The 20,430-nt window shown below is 35.6% G+C and overlaps 1 protein-coding gene across 2 annotated transcripts in view; it reads right to left on the bottom strand.

The window, feature by feature from the left end:
- Positions 1-4,496: 4,496 nt before the first annotated feature.
- The window catches only part of LOC125665689 (neuronal acetylcholine receptor subunit alpha-10-like), a 38,388-nt gene continuing 22,454 nt past the window's right edge, over positions 4,497-20,430 (bottom strand). Inside the window, exons 4-9 of one of the 2 annotated variants that reach the window (XM_048898453.2) lie at positions 18,043-18,152; positions 17,243-17,676; positions 11,361-11,465; positions 10,503-10,693; positions 7,249-7,335; positions 4,497-5,148 (exon numbers count right to left, since the gene is read on the bottom strand). In XM_048898453.2, the coding sequence (XP_048754410.1) occupies positions 4,768-5,148; positions 7,249-7,335; positions 10,503-10,693; positions 11,361-11,465; positions 17,243-17,676; positions 18,043-18,152 (1,308 nt within the window). In that variant the 3' untranslated portion in view covers positions 4,497-4,767. The remainder of the gene's footprint in view (positions 5,149-7,248; positions 7,336-10,502; positions 10,694-11,360; positions 11,466-17,242; positions 17,677-18,042; positions 18,153-20,430) is intronic. The other variant, XM_048898455.2, reaches the window with a different exon arrangement.

The raw sequence follows: 20,430 nt of genomic DNA, 5'->3' as shown, positions 1-20,430 counted from the left end.
TATTAAACAAGAATCGTAAATCTTTTTCTGGAAATTCTATAAAGAAGATATTGAACCAGAGTTTTCGGATACCAAAAAGCGGTAAATCTAGTACGTTTTATAAATGTCGAAACCTGAACACGGTCGCCGATCTTGTGATCTACCGAAAGTCTGCGTTTTAGCATTATAGACAATATTGAATCAGACTGAGTTCTAGATATCTAAGGTAACTTAAATAAATCGCAATTGCATATATGGTGCATTTATATGCGCATTTTTATGGAGCACCAAATTAACATAAACTCAAATAATTGAAGATATCTTCAATTATTTGAAGATATCATCAATTCAATTATTGCTCTCTTTAATTGAATTAATGAGCGCATTAAATCATTTATTGCTCTCATCAAATGAATTAATGCGTGCTTCAATTCAATTATTGCTCTCATCATTTGAATTAATGCGCGCATCAATTGAATTAATGAGAGCAAAAATTAATTTAATGCGCGCATTAATTCAATTATTGCTCTCTTCAATTCAATTGATGAGATCATCAATTGAATTAATGAGAGCAATAATAGATTTGATGCGCGCATTAATTCAATTATTGTTCTCTTCAATTCAATTGATGAGAGCATCAATTCAGTAGAAATTTTGCTCGCAATAATTAATTTAGAGCTCGGTATAAATAATTTGATGATCTCTTTAATTCAATTGAAGATATCTTTAATTATTTACGATGCTTTTGTATAAGGAATTAATGCGCGCATAAATTCTTTTAAAGAGAGCAACAATTCAATTAAAGAGATCATTAATTCAATTGTGGATATGTTGAATTGAAGATATCGTTAATTATATAGTTGCTCTCTCTAAAAGAATTATTGCTCTCTTCAAATGAATTAAAGATATCATTAATTCAATTGAAGAGAGCAATAATTGAATTAATGCGCGCATTAAATCAATTTTTGCTCTCATCAAATGCATGAATGCGCGCATCAATTCAATTATTGCTCTCATCAATCGATTTAATGCGCGCATTATATCAATTACTGCTCTCTTCAATTGAATTGTAGCGCGCATCAATTCAATTGTTGATATCTTTAATTCATTTGAAGAGATCATTAATTCAATTAAAGCGCGCATCAATTCAGCTGAAGAAGTAATGCTATCATCAATTCAATTAATGCGCGCAATAATTCAGAATTGAAGATATCATTAATTATTTGAAGAGATCTTTAATTAAATTGTTGCGCGCATCAAATGAATTGATGCTATCTTCAAATAATTGAAGATATCTTCAATTATTTGAGTTTATGTTAATTTGGCGCTCCATACATTTTATTGTGTCACCCTACATATTTTGTAATTACACATGTGTAGTACACGCAATCTTTTGCCATGCCAAGAAATTCCTAGCAAAATCTCCGGTATAGAAAAACCGTAATAAATCATGCAGTGACCGCAATTAAGAGATAAGCGACGGCTACTATTAATCAGCATGTAATATGGTCCTATTGAAGCCAACGAATTCAGACCGGACGGGATTTCTTGGCATGAATATTTCAATCCATTTTGATATATACACTATAAAAAGTGTGCTTCTTTTTAAACTTCGGTTATTGAAGCATATTCGTTATTGAATTAATTGAATAATTTTATAATTCAATTATTATTTTGATGTAGTGTAGGTTACTAATGCTTACGAAGTGTGATTTAAAGTAATCATAGGTAATTTATATGTAATTTATCGAAGAGAAATGACAAATTTTAACATTATCATTCCATCATCAAGACGATTAAAGACTGTACTATCATAATTCCCTTTTCTTTCTTAATCAAAATGACAAAATATTGTAAAAGCACACTTTTGGGGTTACATTATTTACTTTAGGGAGTATAGTTTCTTTACTTTCGCAGTTTTGATTTTTATTCAAAATAACATGACTGGGTGAATGGGGAACATTCGCGTGGCCAGAGCTGGGCAACAGAATCAATGTTTAATGTCATAATCATGACTAATTACCGACAGACATCCTCAACTATCGTTTTACGCGTACGCTGTTTAGGTCCCCTTACCTACGCTTGTTCCGATTAAAACAATATCACGATTACAAAATACAGCATTTTTTATTATTCTGTGTTAGAAACATAAAACGTAGTCTTAATCAATATTGTTTGCATGAATAGGATTACTTAGAACCCAGTATTTACAAAGGGGCTGTGGGAATCGGTCAGTGTTTTCGACTGTGTTTGGGTTCCGACATTTATAAAACGTACTTTTCTAGATTTACCGCTTTTTGGCAGGTGAAAACTCTGGTTTGGTACTTTTGTAGAAGAATTCTCAGAAAAAGTTTATATTTTTTATGTACCTAGGTTACAAACAAGCAACCTCTGCAAATTATGTGTTATTACATGCAGCATTAAGAGAGAAATCTCGAAAAAATCGCTATCCGGGACTTTCGGGTTTCGGCCGTACTACATTTATCGCTAACCATGCATGTTCTTGATTGAAAAGTTTTTGTACCGGTGGTATTTCACATTTTTTCTTTAAAAATATTTATGAATAAATATACCTCCCCTTCCCAGAAAGGGGACATATTGTTTTAGTGTGAATTCTTCATCTTTCGTTTCTCATACTAAGTTTGCCCGGGCCATAGCTTTTTTGTCTTTTCCTTTGATATGTGGAGACTATGGAGAAAAATCCACGATTGTCTATTATGATCTCTTGTCGTTGATATTGATGATCTGTTAAATTCGTTATAACAGATTAATAATTTGTTATAACAGATTATTAATTTGTTGTAACAAATTGATAATCTGTTATAACAAATTACTAATTTGTTATAACAAATTAATAATCTGTTAAAAAAAGTTATTAATCTGTTATAACAAACTAAAAAAAGATACTGCTGCGGCCCTAATATGCTTCCGTACACATCTGATGGTGTGTTGTACTTTGTTTATGAACTAAAGAAGTCTAGAAGCTCAAAGACACATTAAGTCAGAATATAAATATAAGGAATAAGATGCCTATTTGAAGTTACACTGGAATATGAAATGCAGTTGATCAAACCGACTTTGATAAAGCCCTAAGGCTTCAGACGTCATTTGATCACGTGAACGACTACCTTTCATATCCTAATACAACTTGCCCCATGAGGATCCGGGTTAGAATAAGGTCCTCAGTAAACCTTCCTTGTCGTAAGAGGTGACTAAATGGGGCGGTGCTTCGGATGAGACCGCAAAAACGGAGGCTTCGTGTCACAGCAGGTGTGGCACGACAAAGATCCCTCCCTGCTCAAAGGCCTTATGCACCGAGCATAGGCCTAAATTTTGCAGCCTTCCACCGACAATGGTGACGTCTCCATCTCGAACGAAACATTAAACAATATTCAACCAACCAACCAACCCAATACTACTTAAAGAATGGTATATTATTCCCTACACAATGTGTTCTTAATATATAATTTATCCATTCTTTTTCTATGTAACTAGTTTCAAAGCCTTCATCAATTTACTCCGTCGCGGAAGTTCCTGCTTACACCTTGCATATTTTTTCCCAAATATTTCTAGTTCCCGCTATTACAATTATTAACTCGGAACATGATCAATCCGTGGCTGAAATCAGTGCCTGTAGACAAGGTAATTTTCGCCCCGTTTTATTTTCGCTTTTCTACACTTGCTGGCGGTTTCGCTTCGTTTCAAATTCGCCCAGACGCAGTTGTGTTAAAGAGATAATAGAAATTTTTTTTTCGCTCAGTCTTAAATTCGCCCACTGACACCAAGGGCGAAAAGGACAAAAATAAAACGAGGGTGAATATTTCCCTGTATACAATATCACGAATACCATGTCTTTGGGGAGGTGAACTTCAAAACAATTTCACAGACAATGTCAGATTGCATTAGAAAACATTGATGAGTTGGTTGCGGAGTGACACCGTCCATACAGATAAAGTATTCTTTTTAAGGAGTAAGTGGTTGAACTTTAACAGCAAATCAACCAGTGAATACAAAGAAATTCAATCTTTTACCTGAAGTTTGTTTGTTTTACGTCCATTAGAACATGAGACGTCAAGAGTTGTAGGTGAAGTACCACAAATTTAGACCTATGCTTAGCGCTCAGCGTCGTAGCAGAGAGGGTTCTTTAACGTTCCAACGCTTGCTGCGATACGATACCTCCGTTTTAAGGTCACATCTGAAAAATCCGTGATTCTCACTTCTTAATGTCGAACGTTTAGCGAAAGAACAACAACTACCAATGTTTACCTCATGGGTTTGACATGGCCATGACACGAGGCTCGACCGCATGACCGGTTACGTTGGTAAAGCTCTACCACTGAGCTACCAGGACTGATCACGAAATTTGTGGTAAACGAAATATACAATTCTAATGGAGTAGGGCATTTTTGTTCATATCCACAAATGACTTGAGAGCATTTATCCATTTGCTCCAGAGTCGCTTAGAACGACGGAAACCGCCAGATTTAGTATCCAAATTCATTTTGCTGGTTAAGCAATTTATTTCTTTTTGTATGATACAATAAATATCTGTATTATAAAATATATTTCTGTGTACTGCAGACTACACTATCACAATACAAACAATGCATGACGCACAGTTACCACAAGCGGTCAGTCATATTTGCTTTAAATGCAGCACAACTGGACATAACCTTTTCCAAAATTATCCGTTTTTCATTCGCAAGTAGTGTACGATTACACCAAATTTCTGGAAAGCACTCCAGGGAATATGCGAGTTCACCAAACGTAAAAAAGTTACATCACAATTCATCCTTCTTGTGATAACGGACCTTGTATCATGATTGCAAATGTCATGAATAAGGTTACCAGCACAAATATAGTCATCAACATACGGTCCACAACCAAGGCCAACTGCTGCCACTCATGTCGCACGAACTCTCGCGCATCTAGTTCTCTTTGGCGAGATTCGCTACTGTCAATCGTGTTACAAACTTTGTTCAGCACTTTGGAGAAATTAATTTCCAGTGAACTGACGGTTTCACTGCTCGGAGTGGAGAAGGTTTGCTGGTTGTTTTGGATATCGGGGATGTTGATTTTGCGTGCGTTGTTTTCTGGTTTCAGGTCGTAGCTGTGATTGATTGTTTGTCTGTCATGGTTGTGAATACAACCACACGATCGAACACCGTCCTACAATACAAAACACCATATAGTATCATGTTATCCTTGTACTGTGCCGCAAGGTGTTAATATAATCCCCCCCCCCCTTTTTTTTACATTATAACGGTAAATCGAAAACTGAAGAAAAGACATAATTCATTTCTAGTTCTGTAAAGAAACACAAATTTTATTTGACGGGGGAGTAATGTTGCCGTAGCAACAAACTGGAAAGAGAGATGCCAAAAGTATTGAGTCATTCCTATAAGACGTCATCTGGCGCGAATTAGCGGCACTCAGTCGATACAATATAAAAAATGTTGCTAAAGAAATGACATTTTGCAAGTGAAATGAAATACATGTAATCAAACTGTAAAACGTGGGATCCTGTTGCTCGCGTAAAATAAATAAATACATTGATAGTAGGCACCATAAACTGTGACTGTTTATCTAATCAATAGACTATCTTAGGGTTGTAAAGGAAATCGGTCATTAAGGTCAATGACAAGGCATGACATCTTGGAGACAGAAAAGGTCTACACCATAGGCGTTTTTCAATTACATGTTGTTTGATTTTCTGCTGTCTGTCATCGTCCCACAGGGTCTCACTTTACACAACGGGATGTTTCCTATTCTCTTTAGAGAAGTCGAGAGACATAGCCTTCATCGACTTCTCTTCGCAAGCATTCATATTTTGATTTTGGAAAACGTGTAAATGCCGGAGTCGGTGACGGTTTATGCTTCGACCGACGATTCGACTCAGATGCGCCTGGATTTACGCAATAGACAACTTGTTTTCAAACATTTGGCAGTAATGCACAAAACCGTCACAAGGAAATCAACACTTACTTGCTTTTAATCCATTTTCAACATGTCCCCTGTCCCGGGTTTACGTTAACTGGTCTTGGGAGTTGTCAAAATAGGGGACCAGTTAAGAGAAAGTAAACAGAGTAACTGTTGTGATTTAAACCCAGGACAGGGACATGTTGAAAATGGATTAAAAGCAGAAACATACCTGTCAGATTATAAGTAGTTCTAATTTGAGTAATTTGGTATGAATTCAACTAATCAATTGATTTAAACCCCCCACCCCCACCCCCACCCTTCCTTCCCTCCCTCCACAAGAAGGAAAATTTCCCTCCTCTGACGCTGTATCGTTTTTGAAATATTTGATCATTCTTTTTATTTGTTACTATCGATGTTACGCGAGTAGTACTCGAACAAACTAATTATCAACCAAAGTGACGTCATTTCTACTATTTGACCTCTTGATGCGAAGTAAAATAATGCGCATTAAATTAATTCGAATTAAATAGCGTTCACACGGCGGTAATATCTAATGCGAAATAAACTAATGCGTATTAAATTCGTATGCATCTCTATGAAAGGGTGCGCGAAATAAATTAAAGAATAGCGCTTTAGCTTTGATTTGCGTTCACACGGAGCTAATGCGAAGTATATTTAATTCGCATTAAATCGCAACGTAAATTTTAATTCGAAGTAAACTAATGTGCATTAAAATCTCCGTGTGAACGCGGTTCAAATTTAATTCTCATTAACTTACGTTTAATGCGAATTAAATTCTTCGTGTGAACGAGGCATAAGTAACCCTGCAATTTGGTTGTAGCAATATAGTGGTCTTATAATCACAGTGCGCATGTGTCGGTTTTTAAACAATGGACGCGTTTAGCTGGAACATATATTATACAAGGAAGTAAAATAGAAAGCTGGAATGTATGTCTTACTAAACGTAACTAAAGTAATAAATGAATTCGGCCAGTCCATGTCATTGACCCTTTTTCTATCTTGTATCACAGCAGAAAAAAGAAAAGCAAGGGAGGCCCCAGATTCCTACAACAATCATCTTAAGCGCTCACTTTCACATTTGAATATGCAAGGTATAAATATCATTTCCCCCATCAATCTGACGCACATAATTGTGAGATACATATATGATGAAGTAAAACATTACATAAAAAGAAAAGATTTGCTAGTAAAATATCAAATGAAGTTGTTTACATATCCGCATGTATACGAAACATATCGGAAAGCATTGAAAAAACTACGCCATGTCAATCAAATTGCATGTTCTATTTTCAAAGTGAAAATTGAATGGGAGGGTACTTTCATTACCTCTAATAGTTTCGTTCTCTCTACTTCGGATCCTTTTGATACCGATGCATAATTATTGGTAACATTACTCGTGAAGTCTGGAGTGTACTGTAAAATACAACACTGCAGTCATTCATTTTTCTCCTCTTTCTTGAGGAATGAAGATAATTTTTGACGAGTTTTCATTTACGATGTGATTTGGTTTAGTCGTGTGCACTCTGTAAACTAAGAAGTGGATTAACAAAAACATTATTCGATCATCAACTATAGTAACTAGAGTTGATCCATTGTACGATTGAACTGCCTTTGGTCAAAACCGGAAGAGGTAATACTGCGCATGTCTGGTCTACCACACATCAACTTATGCTTACACTCGGATCACCTCGATCGATTGCACCTAACCGTAACTACTCGGCTATTTCAGTAACATTGCTACTTTCTGAAAGCGGAAGTTTTTTTTCCGAGAGAGTAAACAGACCATCGCATTGCAAATGTTAGGCGTAGCTATACATCACTTGACGTCATACATGTAGGTAACGGAATCTGTCTATGCATGCAGAATGGTTAAACTTAGGAACCAGACATGCGCACTGAAGGTCCGGAAGCAAGATAGACATGCGCAATTAAGTTTCGGAAGTCAACTCGATAACTAATATGGTTGATGATCAAACTAGGCCGTTGCTGTTCCAAACCAAGCAGTAAATGTATAGACTGGTCCCCCACCATTTACTTTTTTTTCAAATTTCTGATGCGATTTATATACATGTATCTCGAATTTCAATTTGATTTCGTTCGTAACACGCAATCTGATTGGCTAAGCACCATCCTTTTAGTTGTTACTTAAAGCATTTTGACGTGATTGATTCTTACTGTTTTTATAGGAGTTTTACCCTAAAACATAAATAAAAGTTTATATATCAAATGATCAATCATATATATGTAAGGAATGAGAGTAATAACAAAGTATGCTTCGCAGTATAGAAGCGTTACATGCACAAAGTTATACTCTAGATACCACAATTTGCTATTCAATTCATTCCTTAGCATAAGTATATAGTGGAACCTGATTTGCCGAGAAACCACGTTTAAAATGCAAAACAAAAATGATGTTTCCCCCTTAAAGTACATTTAAGTACTTGTCTCAGTAAAAAAAAGTAAAAATAAAAAACATGGAAAATCATTATTTTCGTCCAGAAGCAGGTATCGGATTAATCTGAATGTAAAACTTATACGGTACCAATTTCGATGCACCAGATGCGCGTTTCGACAAATTATGTCTCTTCAGTGATGCTCAAGCCGAATTATTGGAAATCCGAAATAACAATAGACTTGTAAGAACTAAAAAGAAATCAGAGTGCCAAAGATTGGAGTCAAAATCGTATAAGGATCAGAGCTATGCATGAACTAATGTCATGAAGTAGTGCCTTTATGGCTATGAAGTAAATATCCAATAAAAAAAAATCCTCGGGACCGGCTTTTTCTTGCTTTGCCTAATTCTATGTATAGATGCTTTATTAGCAGAAATCTGTGTAAAATATAAGCAATCAGACCGATTTTGGGTTTCATGTTGAGCACTTGTCACAAATCTTTTATTGGAAAATATGATACATTTGAAAGGGGAAAAACTTCAATGTTGACATGGAAAATGCAAAACCTTCCTATATGAAGGTTCAAGTTGTCCATGGACTCTGACAGAAGGTCTTAAATTCCTAATTGAGAAAAATATCTAAAAACAGGGATTTTGAGGCCAAATATCTAGCGAGGATATAATATATGTTTGAAAATATCTTTTTCAATGAGTTAAATAAAAAAACACCACACACACCAATGGCGATGTTATCTAGCAAAAGGATAAATTACATGTACTTAACAACAGATAACGTTATGAAATTATCACATGCGTCATATTTACAATATTTCTATTGACAGTTTGCGATTAAGAGATTTTTGAAATATACATTCTTTAAAAAAAAGGGGGGGAGGCAAACGACATTGATGGATAAAAGCAAAACAGTATAACACTAATATATATGAAGACGATGATGATATTTCTTATATGGCTAAGAATGTTTTAGTATTAAAGTATTCCTATAATTCTACAGAATATTTACATAGGTCGTTACTGAACGCAAACATTTCGTGAAGTGATAAGATCTGCAGCAGAAATTACCGGGTACAGATTAATGTTATATAACATTCGAGCTGTAAACAAAGCTGGCGAAACATGTATCGCTTGGTAAGCTCTAGGAGGCGGCTTTAATTTTTTATCTATCTAGATCAATCAAGTCACATTGTGATTCTGATTTTAAATTATTGTAATACAAATTTGGACTAGACAATATTGCCATTCATAATTTGAACCGTTTGACCTTCATCGATCGTTGTAGTTGGGTAAATGTTAAAAACGTGCATGACTATAATACTGGAAACATTTATATAAGGTACCGGTGATGCTTCAGTTTCTAAACTTGATGAGAAAATTATAAATCTATCAAAGCATCAAAGATATAATCTATGTAATAGTAGACAATACATGATAATTATTGGTAGATATCGGCACTCACTGGCTCACATATTTTACACAGCTCGATGTTCACTGATCCTATAATTACTTTATCAACACGATAATCCGAAAATATGGCGCGATGCGTTATCACTCTTTGCAGCGTAATCAAGACGAGTAATTTAATGTAACCCGTAACTGTTCTATGGAGCAACTCAATAGAATACGAATTTATAAAAAAAAAAAAAAAAAAAAAAAAAAAAGAAAGAAAGAAAGAAAAAAAAATAGCGCTGGTGAATGCCATTGTCAGCCAATCAAATTGCAAGTTACAACGGAAATTGAATCGTAAGTTATTACACGATATTGCACTGGTGAATGCCATTATCAGCCAATCAAATTGCAGGTTACAACTGAAATTGAATCGTAAGTTATTATTACAATATTGCGTTGGTGAATGCCATTATTAGCCAATCAAATTGCAGGTTACAACTGAAAGGTATTATACAGAGTGTATGTGGAAATCAATGGCGTTAACAAGAGCACGTTCCGCTTAAGGAGGCATGCATCAATATGTAGTCCTTTAAATTAGGTGATTTATCAGATGTATTAGTGACAAGTGATTATGAACACATTAAATTTAAATAAACACAAATGCAAAGAAAATTTTTGAATACAGATAATATTTTGAAAGGATGTGAAAAATCTACAACATCGCACACTTCCGTAACAGCACAAGTGCATGTACATATAAAAAAAATAATTAAAAACTCACCATGACTTTGGATCTGTGACCGTAGCTTTCGTTGTGCACGCACATCATCTTGGCAAACACGCCAAAGAAAATTTTCTTGAGGAGCGGATGTATCGGTTCGCCCCTGTGCCCTTTGTGGTGGATGTTAAGAGTGAAGACCGTCATACCAGTTGCCAAGGAAACGATGATGATGGTAATACCGTAGTATATACCTAAATGTATTACAGGCCATGATTTGGGGTGAGATCCGTTCAAATAAAACAAAAACAACATTGTGATTGTAGCATTTAACACAAAGTGGTATGAGTGATACTTTCTAGTGATTGTAGCATATATTTCGTATAAGGCTCTTTCAGAAAGAGTTTTGAATTTTGATTCATTTGAATCATTTTCTTTAAATGCACATTTTGTAATAATAAAACATATTGCTTAAAGTAATTTCAAAATGGCTGACGAAAGCGTGAGTGTTTTCATATTAATCTTCGTTCAACTTTACTTTGCTTGTTTGAAAATGAAATACACTTCGTCAGCATTTCATATTATCAATCTAATTCTCAATAAAACAATGCCTTTTTGAACATACATAAGCAATATTACGCAATCACAGCGAAGCTAAATTAGCGACATTGTACTGCTAATATGTTCATTTACGTTCCATTCACACACCCCACCCCTATCGAGACGTCGCCAGCTGTAGGTGGAGTGCCCCAAATTTTGGACCTTCGTGAGAAAATCTTCCTTTGTTTAAGAAATTAACAATTTTGATTATACATGAGGACATGGACCGCGGCTATGAATAATAGCAAAATCAAATTGAATCGAAAAGCGGGATGCGTACAGCGTTACATATGACTGATAAAGATCATTACGTGTAGTTACCAATGAGAGGTAGGACGTTGGAGGTGGGGGGCATGTTTTCTGCAACCAGCATCATAAACACCGTCATAGAGAGAAGAGTGGTGATTCCCATTGTCACCTTCTCCCCTGAAAACATATTTAAGTATTTTTATAGACACAAAACAGTTGGTGTTGCAAATCATATGAATATCGCAAAACTGAAAGGCCTAAATGTGAGTTTTACTAAAAACATATCCTAAAAACATGTTAAAGGCTAAACAGTTGGTGTTACAAATCACTTCAATACCGCAAAACTGAAAGGTCTAAATGCGAGCTAAAAATTCAAAGTACATAAATTCTCTTTTAGCGTTGTGTTTATGGTAACAGTTTTTCCACGTCCGCTGATAAATGTCCTTCGTCACCGGAAGTTCACCAGCGGAAGTCAGCGTCGTAAAAGCATATAGGTATTACCGAGGCACTTTTGATACAGGGAGGATCTTTAAAAATCGGATAATTTACAATTGGTTCCACGGGCTCTCGACGTTCTACATATATGTAATATATAAAATTGTCTCTTTGTAAACAAACTAAAATGATGAGTCTGTGTGCGTTTCTTAGCTTGTGTCTTTAAAAGAAAACATCAAAAAGGAACATGTACCCGTAATTCATGATTATAGCTAAACACCAAAATACAGGTGTAATTAAGTGTCTATCGTTCTGTTTCTTCACAGGTGATCATAATTTACATGTAATCTCCGCCACGGTTATCAGTGGTTTCTTATATACACATGTGTATTGCAACACGCTCTAAAATTTCTACCAAATACCAACTAGCAATCCTTTAAATTTCTTTAATACTGCGGACTGCAGATCATATCTGGTCATCAGTATATATTTTCTGACAGATGAGACATATGACTTTGAAATATCATCATGGAAAACTAGTGTCTACAGTTAATAGAAATTGGAGAAAAAAATCAAAGGACCTTTTACATTTTTTTTTTTTTTTTTTTTTTTTTTTACTTTTTCTCCTTACATATTCTTGCAGGAAAGTAATTCCGGAGAAGTGATATCCCAACAGAATATTTTATAATTTCCTATCTACATGTAATTATGTATTCTCCGAGTCGGATAGTGAACGCCCCCTTTCGAAATACTCACGATCACGTGACGTTGGACGGCCTGCAGGCTGTGGACAGGACATATTCAGCGATAAAAGTCAGTCAGGCAGACAAAGGTTAAAGAGAACCACTTTTAATAATGGCGAGGGGGGGGGGGGGGGAGGTGTTAAATTTCATGTTTGACATGAAATCACCATTCAGTACGACTGCATACTATAAAAGACATACACATCTCACATGGTGTTTCTAAAAATATTTTTCACAACCACCGTAAACGTCATTCTTTCATAAATATGCATTAGAAAATCTTCGTTTTCTCCTTACATTGAGTAGACAAGTACTCCTTCAATAACCGGCCACTATCCGACTCGGAGAATACAATGATTTGTAAAAATTGTCAAATTGTATAGTTTTTCATAGTTTATCAAAATTCTGTTTAATACCGCACCTATACCTCTAATTTTTCACTTAGATATACTTTTACATACTAATTTGTCAGGGGAGATTCATCTGATGTTGATAGAAATCACACCATCTTTGATTTTCCAGAGGTAAAGGAAGGGCGAGTGCAGATTTGTCAATTTGGACTTGCTAGATTTATCAGATAACGTGTTACACTGTCTGTGATAAACAATTCTATCGAGAAGTTAACGTGACTAATAAACTCTTCCGGGTCTATTTACTATGATTAAGACTCGGAATATGAAACCAGTATCAAATAGGCAGTGATTGATATAATTTGTTGCATAGTCGTAGTTCAGCAGCCCCTTTAATATATATATATATATATATATATATATATATATATATATATATATATATATATAAAATATGAAAAGAAAACACAGAAATCCTCCGTAAAGCTTTAGCGCTTTCATTACATCTTCAGAAGCTTTACAAAAATGAATATATATATTTATTATATACTTTCAATTTCATCTCTTCTTTTTTCTTTAAAAGTTTGCGGGCATATATCACACGATATATGCCCAGAAACATTCCGGCCCGCAAACATTACGTCACAATCAAATTTCTACGCCGTTAAATTTCAAATTTTTCATCTTTTACTCAGTTAAACCGATAAAGTTATTGTTAGAAATAAAATTATTGTTAGTTTCTAAATGAAATTGAAAGTATATGATAAAAAGGTTATAGACTTTGTATGGGAAATATGACGACCTCGTTTTTTGTCGCGAACGGACCTCGCAAGCTCGGTCCATCTACGCGCCAAAAAACTCCGTCGTCATATTTTCCCCATACAAAGTCTATAACCTATAAATATATACACATACACATAAAATGACCAACGACACGAACCAGATTGTCAAATTTTCAGGACGACCCTTCCCTTCCTCAGGACAAACAAAAAGAATTACATAATGTGGCCAATATCAACAGAGAATAATAACAAAAACTACATATAAATACATCTAGCACTCAACTACATTAATCTACAAACGTATTTACAACGCAGACTACATGTTTTTTTGGTTTTTAGGTTTGCCAATCAATGTTAAAAGGTGAGCGAATTAGGACATGCCTTATTCGTCCAAAGAGCTTCTCCAAAACCTTTTGGACGAATAAGGCATGTCCTAATTCGCTCCGCTTTTAACATTGATTGGCAGGCCTAAAAACCAAAAATCATGTAGTCTGCGTTGTAAATACGTTTGTAGATTAATGTAGTTGAGTGCTAGATGTATTTATATGTAGTTTTTGTTATTATTCTCTGCTGATATTGGCCACATTATGTAATTCTTTTCGTTTTTCCTGAGGAAGGGACGGGTCGTCCCGAAAATTTGACAATCTGGTTGTTCATGTCGTTGGTCATTTTAATGCTTTGTATAATTTTTTGTATTTGACCTTGTATCCATGTTGTGGATCCGATACTTTTACGTATCGAGTGTTGTTGGAACTTAGTGCTTATATATATATATATATATATATATATATATATATATACATTAAAGGGGCTGCTGAACTACAATTAAACAACACTTTATTTTAACCTGTTTTCCTACAGCGAATGTAAACTATTTTTAAGCACTTCATCGTCGAAGTTTCGGATGATAGTTTGCGCATCTTGCAGTTTAAAATAGGTTGATTTCCGGCTGGCAATTGAATGGTGTTCTGGCAAATGAATAAGAATCTGTCTTGATTCTTGAAATGATTATGAGAATAATATGGACTTGTTACGTACAACGCCGAGAAATACGTTCGAGTACTTCGATACAGACATTTGTAATCAAATAAAGCTTTATCGCACGTAAAATATAGTTTTAAGATGAAAATTGCATTATGGTATTAGCAAAAATATAGGTAATTAATCCTTCCACACAATATCTACGTACGAATTGACAGACAGACAAATAATTTTGACAGGAGACGTTTCATGTTTGCACAAAATTAGCCGTTTTATTCTAATAGGTTTCATCTTTGGTTATATCTGATAAAACTTACATTAAGTTAGCGATGTTATGACAAAGTGAATTCTGTCGAATCTCCCCGTAAATTGAGCTCTGGGCTCACGTTTTATTATTTTTTATCTACTCCATTAGGATCTAAATCAACTCGCTGGTTCTTGTTTCTGTTGCCTATACAGCTCACTTAGTTTTATCACCAGCGTCTGTACGTTTAAATGATAGCACCTTGTTTACTCGTTCTGTTTGTTTGTTTTCCTTGCAATGTTTCCGTAAATTGTTTTACGTATTGCGAAATGCAGATAAAGACTAGATTGTTTGGGGTAAAGACGCATTACCACTGAAGTATCGATTGCAAGTTTAGCCTATTCTGAGTCATCATGTTTGCAATAGTTAAAAATTTCCTCACCATTCTGAAATTTTCATTTTACAATGAAGTGGGATGATCACGTGATCACATCCTCTGATACAAGAACGAATTCTCGGTAGAAATGGTTACGTACCTCTCTACTTCGTAACCCAGTGAAGTTCTTGAAATGGTTTTTAACTGCTGATATAATGTATTTGAGACGAACTGACTGTTAAGATGCGATACCAACTAGTCGTTGTACATCATGACGACGCGGTGACCTAGATCATGCTGAACGTATGCCGATTCTAGTTTAGGATTACTACACATTTTACTAAGAAAAAGTTTTGTCATGGTGTTCTAAAGATGGCTGGATAAGACAAACCAAAAGAGGGGAGCTCAGCGGAAGTTGTGATCGCTGAAGACTGCTGACTGGGGTGTACTCACTCTCATAATTCACTATCAGACATAGCTAATCGTGTTGCAGTAGATTTGTTAGTACAAAATGAGCTAACTTCATTTCTAAGCTACTGAGAGATCCTTGTTACACCCTGGTCCTATGTTTTTATCTGATCGATTTCAATTCTTTGCGCTGGTGTTGTATAGGCCTAGTAGCCTTTCCTCAAAGCCATCGTCCCCCCCCCCCCCCCCCCCGGAAAAATGGCGGTATATATAGTAGTGCCCCCCCCCCCCCCCAGAAAACTGGTGATATGATATTTTCCCCCGAGTACTGGCTATATAGTACCCCCCCCCCCGAAAAAGTGGCTATGTAGTGGGATTTCCCGGAAAACTGGTTATGTAGTGGGATTTCCCCCAATCATTGCCAGATAACCTCCATTAAAAACATCTCTTTCTCTCTCTCTCTCTCTCTCTCTCTCTCTCTCTCTCTCTCTCTCTCTCTCTCTCTATTAAATTTTCCCCTTCATTCCATCCGGATATGCTTATGGCGGATCATTCTTTGCAATAATTAGCAATACTTGAGAAAACGTTGGTTATCTCTTGATAAAGTATACTTTAATTCTTTCCATTACGAAATCCATTACTGGTTATTTATTAATATTAGCCAATATGCATATAGAGAAATGTGCAACTTACAATTACGGTCCCTGTTACGTAGAAGCTTTTGATGTTATATTTATGATTCAACGGAAGTGCTTATTGTGAATCTACTGTTTCTTTAATATGACCCTCTCCCACATTTTATGCAAGCGATTCCTCGAAATGGTTTTTTTTTTTTTTATATTCTATTTATTTCATTTCATAGCTGCAGAATTGTTGCTCTCTAGGGAAAAATGAGATATAACATATTTCAGAGTATATATAGATATTGTTTTAACATATAAGTTTATTCATTTTACGACGATCATGAATGAAGTTTATCATTTATCTATAAATGCTTCTCGTTGACTCGGATATTGGCGGGAAGGGGACATTGACGAGGGAGGAAATTGAAGCACCCGGAGGAAGCTTGTGTGAAACGAATGCGTTAACCTCTACGCTACCCGAATTCCTCAAGTTTCCCCCAAGAGCGTTGCAGAGTCGTAGTTCTCTGGAAAAATCAAACACTGAGAAGGATATAGTGTAAGTGGTTTTAATATCGCGGTGCTAAAAGTTGTTTCATATTGGTTTAATTGCGGTGGTTTTATTTTCGAGGAATTCAAATTTTATTTAATTACTGGTAACTGTTCAAAACGTATTGTGTCACACTTGCAAAATGATTGCGGTTGTTTTAATTTCGCGGAGAAATCCCCGATCGCGAACATAGTGAAAATAAAATCACTGCAATCATTTCCCCATTTACAGTAGTTTCAGGACGCCAGAAGCGCAAATCGTTTGGTTTCCTTAGAAAATTGATATACATTGTAAATAAAGTTGATAGATATTTTCCTCATTGAATATTTTGTGAAAACAAATCGCAAGTTGTATAGAATGAAAATTCTTCCATACGATATCAATAAAGGAGGGTTACCTCAAAAACTCTATTGTCATTATTCATAGAAGCCATTAGAACCCTGTAAACACTAGCAATAACTATACCTGAATCGGAGGGTATGTAGAAACCAAGGAGAGCTACCAAAGTTATCATGACGCACGGCATAACCATATTGAAAATGTAGAAAAGAGGCCGACGTTGAATATGAATATAGAATGTAATATCAGGATACGGTTCAGCGCAACAGGAGTAGAACACCACGTTCCTCTGCACGTAAAGCTTGTGGAGATGCCATTCGCTGTTAGAAATGTAGTTTGATATGTCCCCTTCATGAGTATTGAGAACCAGATTAATTTGGTACCCGTCGTATGTCCAAGAAGCAAACGTCATAGAGCAATTTTGTTCGTCAAATGGGAAATATCGCACATTTATAGAACAGGAACTTTTAAATATCACCATAGACAGCCAGGTTACGTTGCCCTGTGACGTCACAATGACGTTGGAACTTATAGATGAAAAATAGGTTGATACGTCTGCACTGTAAAACAATGAAATTTAATTTATTATCTTAAATCATAATTGTGATATAATTTTTGAGAAATATACTACGTCTAATTCAGCAAAAATGTTAGGGAAGAACAATACTTCGTCATAATGGCAGACTAATAATCAAAGGTTTAATTTTTTCTCCTAAAATTACTTTCTACTAAAACTGTGGGGTTTTTGTGTGCTTATTTTTGGTTTAGTCAAATAAGGTAAATTTGAAAGTTTTCAGTTTCAAAATATCGTACATATCCTCCATTTTCCATCCATATAAGATTAATCTGGTGTTATTCCTCCTTAAAACAGTAGAAAGGGTTCTAAAAATACACAATAATGCTATAACAATTCCTATAGTTCTTACTTATTGTATAAAAATATATCTGGCCTCCAGATTTGGTCATATGGGAGGCGAACCACCTTAATACCACCATAATCCTTCGGATTCCATCGCAGTCCATAATCCGTCCACATCTAGAAAAATCAGAGCGTGTGAGAATGTGTGTGTTATAGAAATCAGAGTGTGTGAGAATGTGTGTGTTATACAGAGAAATCAGAGTGTGTGAGAATGTGTGTGTTATAGAAATCAGAGTGTGTGAGAATGTGTGTGTTATAGAAATCAGAGCGTGTGAGAATGTGTGTGTTATAGAAATCAGTGTGTGAGAATGTGTGTGTTAAAGAAATCAGAGCGTGTGAGAATGTGTGTGTTATAGAAATCAGAGTGTATGAGAATGTGTGTGTTAAACAACCATTCTAGTGCAGAGAAATATTAATAGTTAATGCTATTTGAAAACAAATCATTGATTTATTGACAAATCGGAACGTTAAAGTATTTGAAAACATTGTATACTATTACCGAACCATGTTATAAAAATATGAGATATAATGTGTAATTTGTAATGAAACATTATCATAACACGACAAGTGTCCTGGAAAAAGCCATAAACATTGGCCCTTCCTCGGATTTTGTTTATTATTTTTTGTTGATTTTTAACCCCATCCCCACCCTTAAATAACTTCAGCTTATATCAAAACCCAGTTATCATTTAATTTTACATGTTAAACGCTTTTTCATTGGTTGAAAAATTATTGGAATATCGTATCCAACGGAAAAAATAAATAAATTGCCTGAACTGTTTTCTATTGGAATGTTGGGGATTGCTCTGGATTTATTTATATATAGATTAGAGAATCCTGAAAAGAAAAACTTAACAATTCTATCGATCTGTATCAATTTATTAAACAAAAACAAACAAATATCAAATAATAATTAATTATGCAAAATGAAATAAACATGGCTATTTGAGGTAACCCCCCCCCCCATATAGCAACACACGTCTGCTTCTGCAATTCCGGGCTGAGAGTTAAATGTGTTCAACCGGGGATGACAATAGTCCAGTTTGCACCTTGCGACAACTTCCTTCATGTCATGATCCAAATACCAGATACACTGCACACTGCCTCAGAGATACTGCAATATCGTAGCCCTTAACGACTATGGTTTTGAACTCCGGCATATGTTTATGAGTGGGCACCGAAACGAGGCTTCCGTACGACATTACAACAGCTGAGACGCCTTAGAAATTCACCGATAAAACTCGAAAAACCCTCTGTAACACTCACTTGTCCATCTGGAAGCCGTGACAACCCTCAAGAGAACCCTATTTAGCATCCCACATCATAATTATGCACGTGTCCCACGCTTTCCGTTAGTACCTACATCGAACTTTGGACTTAATTCCAGTTCCACTCAACAAAATTCCAGCAAATTTCTCTCAACAGGACTTATTTCTAACTCATCCTTTCAAAACTGCATTCTTCAGTCCACATGAAATCCGTTTGCTCAACGTTTGCTCAACAGTAAACAACAGTTCGTGGAAGTCGCCATTAGGCCTAACGGATTTAGTTGGGTTTTTTTAAGTAGTGTATTCACAAATTACTACGCCCATCTCGAAATGACATACAATGTAGAATGTAGTCCAAGAATAACTCTTTAATTCAACTCAAATCATATGTTTTATCATATCAACTCAATGTTTTAAAACATTAAATGATAAGGAATAAATTCATTATTTTTTTGCATGGAGGTATACCACGAAAAAAAAAAAGACGGAAAACTGTTGCATCATGCACTACGCGCAATGATGCAGTTTTCCGTCTTCTTTTTTTTTCGTGGTATACCTCCATCCAACGAAAAAATAATAAATTAATTCCTTAAATACCTCACCGGAACACGTTAACGGATAACAAACGTTCGAGTTTTTTTTTCATACAGCGTACATGTATGCAGTGTACGTTGTGTACGTTTCTTGTCCGGCGAAGACCAAAGCATGTTCAAAGCTCGGAATCGATGTCACCAGACTAAGGCGTCTACTTAGTGTACGATAGGTATGTGTTGCCATGCGTTTTGTTCGTGATGCATGCGTTTTGTTTGTTCGTGATGCATGCGTTTTATTCCTGAAGCGTGCGTTTTCTATGTAACCCATGCGCCTCTTCCTCTGTATTTATCCGGCTTGCTGTCTTTGAGGCCGGTTACACACTAGTCACAGTCGAACAGTTATTGAACACGACATCGGTAAACCGGAGCTGCTTTGGATATCGATTGCATGTCAGTTTCTCGTGCTTTCTCTATCCGTTACTCTGTCGGCGAAATCCGTTTTAAAAATGACAGGTGCTTGTCCGGTAAAGCCGTTAAATGTTATCACTGTGGAATCATTAGATTTCCTGAGGGATCCGGCTTAGAATAAGTCCT

This window comes from Ostrea edulis, chromosome 10 (assembly GCF_947568905.1).
Source record: "Ostrea edulis chromosome 10, xbOstEdul1.1, whole genome shotgun sequence".
NCBI classification, from domain to species: domain Eukaryota; kingdom Metazoa; phylum Mollusca; class Bivalvia; order Ostreida; family Ostreidae; genus Ostrea; species Ostrea edulis.
Note: the sequence above shows the minus strand (reverse complement) of the source record. Positions and strands in the feature narration are given on the sequence as shown.